At 44.6% G+C, this 6,301-nt stretch overlaps 1 protein-coding gene across 1 annotated transcript in view; it reads right to left on the bottom strand.

Moving 5' to 3' along the window:
- Positions 1 to 455: 455 nt before the first annotated feature.
- Positions 456 to 6,301, bottom strand: part of iqgap1 (IQ motif containing GTPase activating protein 1) — a 26,821-nt gene continuing 20,975 nt past the window's right edge. The window contains exons 24-37 of the mRNA XM_011609825.2: positions 6,002 to 6,165; positions 5,695 to 5,919; positions 5,454 to 5,594; positions 5,286 to 5,370; positions 4,248 to 4,480; positions 3,998 to 4,130; positions 3,771 to 3,873; positions 3,271 to 3,406; positions 3,109 to 3,196; positions 2,778 to 2,987; positions 2,528 to 2,694; positions 2,002 to 2,124; positions 1,782 to 1,890; positions 456 to 1,657 (exon numbers count right to left, since the gene is read on the bottom strand). Of these exons, the coding sequence (XP_011608127.2) occupies positions 1,544 to 1,657; positions 1,782 to 1,890; positions 2,002 to 2,124; positions 2,528 to 2,694; positions 2,778 to 2,987; positions 3,109 to 3,196; positions 3,271 to 3,406; positions 3,771 to 3,873; positions 3,998 to 4,130; positions 4,248 to 4,480; positions 5,286 to 5,370; positions 5,454 to 5,594; positions 5,695 to 5,919; positions 6,002 to 6,165 (2,031 nt within the window). The 3' untranslated portion in view covers positions 456 to 1,543. The remainder of the gene's footprint in view (positions 1,658 to 1,781; positions 1,891 to 2,001; positions 2,125 to 2,527; positions 2,695 to 2,777; positions 2,988 to 3,108; positions 3,197 to 3,270; positions 3,407 to 3,770; positions 3,874 to 3,997; positions 4,131 to 4,247; positions 4,481 to 5,285; positions 5,371 to 5,453; positions 5,595 to 5,694; positions 5,920 to 6,001; positions 6,166 to 6,301) is intronic.

The following is a 6,301-nucleotide window of genomic DNA, read 5'->3' as shown; positions in this document are numbered from 1 at the left end:
CAATTCCTGTGAAGGATGTCAGGGCCTGGGATTCCACCTTCTCCATGTATAGATTGGCAACTTTGGGGGATACTGGTGAACCCATGAGGCAGCCATGTTTCTGCCTGTAGAAGCCTTCAGGAGACCTGCTCACTCGCCACCATGTGAGCCAGCAGACAAAGGGGAGACACCTCAACTGAAACTAGGTGAACGACAACCCAGATCATTAGCATTAGCGATTTCAGAACTGAAGAAGCCTTCTGGATAGAAGGAGAAGCGTTTTCAAAAGAGAAGAAAAACAGTCCAGTTGACAAAGAAACCTACCTTGGATAACTATGGATTGAGAATCTACACAGACATTTTGTTAGATATCCAATAACTGGGAGAAGATTTTGGGTAAAATCTTATTTTTAGCACCAGCATAGTGAAATAAATGTCAACAATGATCAAATAAAATTAGCTCCAAAGTACCTGAGTGAATGTAGTCATTGCCTCTGCAGAGCTTTATTCTAAAACAGGTCAAACGCATTTATTCAACTCATGGAAATAATGTACATTTCAAATCACTTTGTCACCTCCGGATGGAAAACTTTACAATAAACAAAAACTGTCATTAAAGGGCCGAGCCCCATCAAACAGACCCACGGGTCTTCTGGCACCTAGTCTTTAGTTGTTTTGGGTCAAAGAACAAACAGACGGATGCAGTGACAACATACAACCAAAATAAAGACCGTCGTAAATTATTTTCAGCAAGAAATTTGGAAAATATTATTTAAGGGCCATTTTACACTGTGAGCGAAAATGACATGTACAACGATGCACTGGATTTGGCATTAGGATTTATGTAAACATCTGCACACGCTGGGCTGTCGTCACGGCCAGCATGGGCACATCTGCACTGGGAACAGTGTCATTGAAAAATATTCAAGGGTGGTTATAATAAAAATAACAGAAGTTCAGTTCATCTTCAGAATGGGAATTGCTTTTATGGAAATTTGAGTCAAACATGCTGCCACTGCAGATTTCAACATATGTGTCTGTGGGCTGAGATGAATATTTGTCATTTCGATGCATAAAAAGTCAACAGATGTCGCAGTTTCAAAGTGACTTAAAGTTCTAATTTGCCTCGGAGGACCACAGAAAATAATATCTTTAATGTCCAAGTGGCACTTTGACCTGACCGAGATGTTTTCAGTCAGCTGAGCTGGGAAACTCAAATCAAACATAATCCCTTTAGATAAAACATTACATTTATAATTAATCATAGCCCGTGCACAAGATATTCAGAATATTTAAAGCAAAACATACAAATATTAAACCTTTGACTAGCTGCAGTAACATGGAAGAAGACTCCAGCAAGTTACTTTGCCCACTAGAGTTACACAACGGAGTGTTCCATTATGACTAAAACACAAACGGCGTTCCACATAAAAATAATGCACGTACATTTGCATAGACATAGAGGGAGAGTGCAGTCGGGGACGTGTCAGAGAGCCCAATCTGCCACTGCAAAATAGGCTCTGTGGTTTGTTTGAGTCTGTAACCCTTTAATCCTTTTCTGCTTCTACTTTTCGTAAAACTTCTTGTTGAGCAGGAAAATGAGCAGATTGACGTTGATGGTGGCCCTGTCAAAGATCTTCATCACGGCCACGCCTTCATACTGCAGCTGGAGGAGATCCTGACCAAGAGAAAGAGAGCCAGGCAGCAAATCAGAAAACGTGGCACACATTTAGATCGGTTTCACTTTAAGCCACGAGGAGACAGTGAAGCCGCTCAGCAAAGTAGCGTCAAAGACAGACTACCTGATACTCTATCTGTAACGTCTCCAGGTGCACGCCCATGAACTTGGCCTTAACGTCAAAAACACCAACAGCCTCCGATGGGGAAATCTCAAAAATAACATTTTTGAACCTAAAGAGAGAAGAGGAACACGAGATTGGGAAAGATTCAAAGCCGCCGTGATTTCAACCGAAAACAGTTCCGCAATCGTGAGTGTTGGCTCAGAGCGCGAGCAGAACTCACTGGTTGGGCTGCAGGTCCTCTATGGCGATCAGCACGCCTTTCTCGTGGAGCCGCGAGGCGGTGTACTTTTGGGAGACCTGCTTACTCTTCTTAGCTTTGTTGCTGCCTGGTTTCTGTGATAACCTGAGAAGAAACACGTTGGCAGATATGGAACATGTTGATGAAAAGCTTAAGAATTAGTGATGGTGAATTTTTCCTGCATTCAATCCATCCTTTACACACCAGTAATGAACATACACAAGACTAATTCCAAAAAATGGTTTGTTCGTTGAGGTAAAGATACACTGCTGCCTGATCACGTCTCCTGACATGACGCGGCCCAGGTTGTTTGGCCCTTGGCAGCATCTTGAAACCTCGTGTTGACACTCCACACAAAAGTCTACTTTTGTTAGCAGGTGCGGACTTTGTCAGCAGTTAAATCAGGTATTCATGTGGACAGTAAACACAAATCTTTCACCTTTAAAAGGCGGACAAGCACAGCCGGTCCAAAATGACTCACCAAGGTAAAACAAATGTAAGGACTTACTTTCCTTTGCTGGCCAGGTTGTCCATGCACGCCTTGATATACTGATTGTAAGAGTCAATCTGGACATTGAAGAATTTTGTCTTGGTATTGAGGGCGGCGTTTGTCTGCTGGAGCCTCACCAGCTCAGCTTTCCGACGCTGACGGTATCGCCTCTGATTCCGGATGTCCTGTAACACACGTGGTTTTTCAGTAACACAAAAGCGACTGATGCCTTTACTGTGAAGGGGCCTTTTCTGTCTTTTCCCTCCACCTTGGCGATGTCGTTGATGAGGTCCTGGTAGCGGTTCTGCGGATCAACCTTGCCCAGCTCTGCCAGCCTCTGCAGGTTACTCTTGATCTTGTCCTTCTTCCCCTGAAGCGTCAGGCTGTCATCCACCACCGGTTTGACCTGCTTCATCTTCTCTGGAGTCTTAGCGTCTCGGATGGCCCTCCTCTGCATGGCCCGCTGGTATTCTGCTTCCTGTTACCCAGGAAACAGAGGCTGATTTTACCCACTGTATCAAATATGCGGTCATCTTCATCTCTATCTAAATGGCCGACAATATTTTGAAACAACATGAGAGTAAAATGTGTGGAGTTACCTGTTCTGGGGATGCCGTTGAGTCCAAGATCTCTGTCAGAGTCTCTCCAGGCTGGAATCGGATCACATCCACGATGAGCCTCTTGGTGCTGCAAAGACATTTGATAACTTTGAGAAATCCTCTAAGAAACGTAAAATATTAAAACAATTCAGCTGAACTCACTTCAGCAGCAGAGTCTTGGCGTCCATTTCTACGTTGGCCTCGCCAGGAACATCAAATTTGTTGGTGAGTGTGAGAGAAACTTCAGTTTTGCCCATCAGTTCTTTGTTGGGGTCGTCGGGAGGAAGAGGATTCTCACCTGGATAGGAAGAAAAGTGATAACCACAGTAGTCTGAGGATGATGTCATCATCTGTCGCATGGCTTCTGGTAATATCTGTTCTCATCTCATCTGTAAGCTGTCTGAGACCACTAAGCCCATCAGTGAGAGGGGTAAGTGCGCCACTGCAATCTCCGTGTGAAACGGACCTTACAGCAACAGCGCCACCCAGAGGTATGGTGTAAAAGGCACTGAAGACTCCCGCTACATACGCTGTAAATTCATATGAACAGGACCTGAGAAAGACTTGGGTTTTAAAACATTTCCCAACTGGGAGGCCTGTATAATGAGAGTGAGTTAGGCCCAAGTTGGTGTTATAAAGAACAATATGCGTTGTCCACTCACCAATTAGAGACTCCACAGTAGGAACCTCCCCCAGGTCCTCAAGGAGCTCATGGATGGGATCATTGTGTTCTGGAGCAATTGCATCCTGATGGTCCAGCAACAGCTACAAGTACATAAAATAAGGGATCATGACGCAGCTGAAACAATAAAAGTCTCCAAAACAGTTTAGAAACGGCCACAAATTCACATTTCACAGCAGCAGTGAGCGAAATGTGACCCAGACTCACCGTGTGAGTGTTGATCATCTCTCCAATTGAGATGTAAATGACAGGTTTGCTGACTGTGACCAGGTCTGAATACTGATCCACGTTGAACTTGTCTTCCAGAGAAGGAACGTCACACGCTGCCAGAAAGAATCTCCTGTACAGTCAGAATAAATAAAAAAATATTTTTGAGCAACAAAGACTGATCAAAAAACTTGTCCTGTAACACTATTAGCTGCCTTCGCTAAACAGAACTGCTTCCTGTTTGTGTTACCTGAACTTCTGATAGGAGGCACTGAGATATTCGTTGATGGGATTCAGGTGGGCGTTGTCTCCCAAAAACATCTTGTTGGAGGCAGCGTGCTGCAGCATCTTGGCGACCGATCCCAGGTTTCTGCGCTGCTCAGTGGTCAGTTGACCCCCTGCCGACACCTCGATGATGTCGAAGGCATCAGGCGCCACAATGGCTGGGTTCATGTAGCGGTAATAGAGAAGGTTCCCCACAATCTGGAAGGAATAAATCTTTTGGATTAGGTTTCACACTTTACGAGCCCCCTTACACTGCAAATGTCTTGGAAAATCTGTCAAGCTTGGACAACTGACCTTGTTCAGTGTTCATTATAAAAAACTGCATCAAGTCCTCTTGTAGAAAGTCTAACAAATGTGGTTTGTCTAAAACTGATCAATATGCAGTGCATCTAATAATAACCACAGGTGAGCAGGACAATAGTGTTAGATTTTACCAAACACTGAAACTGCTCATTCGAAAGGTTCCAGGGAAATTGCATCATTTCCATTGTCATATTCCAATTTAACCTTTTTTAAAAATTAAAACTGGCACCATGAAATGTTGGGGTAGGAAATAGTGATGGACAACGTGCTCCCACTCTATAAATCATGTCACAATATCTCTGTTTGTAGTCAGAGAAATAAGCTATCATTCCTGATGGTTAAGCATGTTGCTGTGGCCTTAAAAGACAGATTTATATCATTTCCATTCCAACTACAACAGATCTTTGCTGTCCATCTTTATTCGAGAGTCACAATTTCAAGACAGAGAGCAGGAAGTGAAAAAGAGTCAGAAGCTCACTTTGAGAGAGGAAGAGGAAACCCTGATCCTGACACAGACGCTGCAGCTGGCTGCCAAGTCAGAAAGGACAGCAGGAGACAAGAAAAAAGCAAGGACATATAAGCAATATGAGGCAGAGGGGGACACTGGGGAAGCAGCTATCCTTCCACGAGGGGAATGGGAAGGAGAAATTTGCTACCGTCAATGCAATTTAAGCAGAAAAACAGGATTCCTTCGACAAACCTTGAGTAATTCGTCTTCTGTTGCATCTGGAAACTTCTCTTGGAGACTGTCCTTCAACACCTTAGAGATGAAACGCATCCCGTATCTGACGGTAAGAGACAGGCCAGGTGAAATAATGAAATCGAATGACGCAGAAACCTAAAAATGTGACGATAGCGCGGAACCTACGGAATTTTATCCACTGAGACGATAATGGCGGACAGGAATTTGTCAGTGATGGTCTTCATGTTCTTAATGGAGGCCTCCAGTCTGGTCCTCACCTCCTCGTGGCTCATGGCTTGCTCTGGAGTCACGTCATAAGGCAACTTACTGGGAGCAGCCGAAAGAGAAAGAGGGTTTTGTAAAGAGTTGTTCAGCCGACAGGGCCGACATCCTGCAGGAACAGAAGGGAGCCTCATTCTCTGCTCACCTGGCCTCTCCGGTTTGGGTCTCCATCTGGTTGACCCAGCTCTTGTAGATGTCCACTGGATCGGTCTTGATGTTAAGCGCCTTGTCATCCATGATCTCCTTGACAACCGGTGCCAGGATCTGCCGCAGAGCGTTCTGTCCCCGGGCACCTCGGTGGAAGCTCACCACCATCTTGATGACTGTGGGGTTTCCTGTAACGATCTCCTTCATCTGGTCGACCTTTGACCTGTGGGCGGTGGATGAAGCCCAGCATTTACTCAGCTGAATTTAAAAAGCTCAGGCATGATTATCAACTGGCTGTTTCTCACTTGATCTCCTCCTTCAGGGCTGTCTTGAAGAGCTTGAGCAGCAGGTACTCCTCCCTTTGGTTGGAGGCATAGTTATACAAGGTGAAGATCACAGAGTCCATAAACTTTGTGGATTTATTCTGTGGCATCTGGAAGATGAGCTTGGCCAGATATGTAGGGTTGGTCTACAAGGAGGGGAAAAAGAAAAAAAAAATCAATACTTTATTTCTCCAGTCTCCCTCCAAAAACAGTGTTATATACAGTCGCAATAGAAGTTAATCGGGACTGGCTGAGCTGTTGAAGCAGATTTGTCCTGTAGGA

The sequence above is a fragment of the Takifugu rubripes genome, chromosome 13 (assembly GCF_901000725.2).
Source record: "Takifugu rubripes chromosome 13, fTakRub1.2, whole genome shotgun sequence".
In the NCBI taxonomy this organism is placed as follows: Eukaryota; Metazoa; Chordata; class Actinopteri; order Tetraodontiformes; family Tetraodontidae; genus Takifugu; species Takifugu rubripes.
This window is presented reverse-complemented; position numbering and strand designations above follow the sequence as displayed.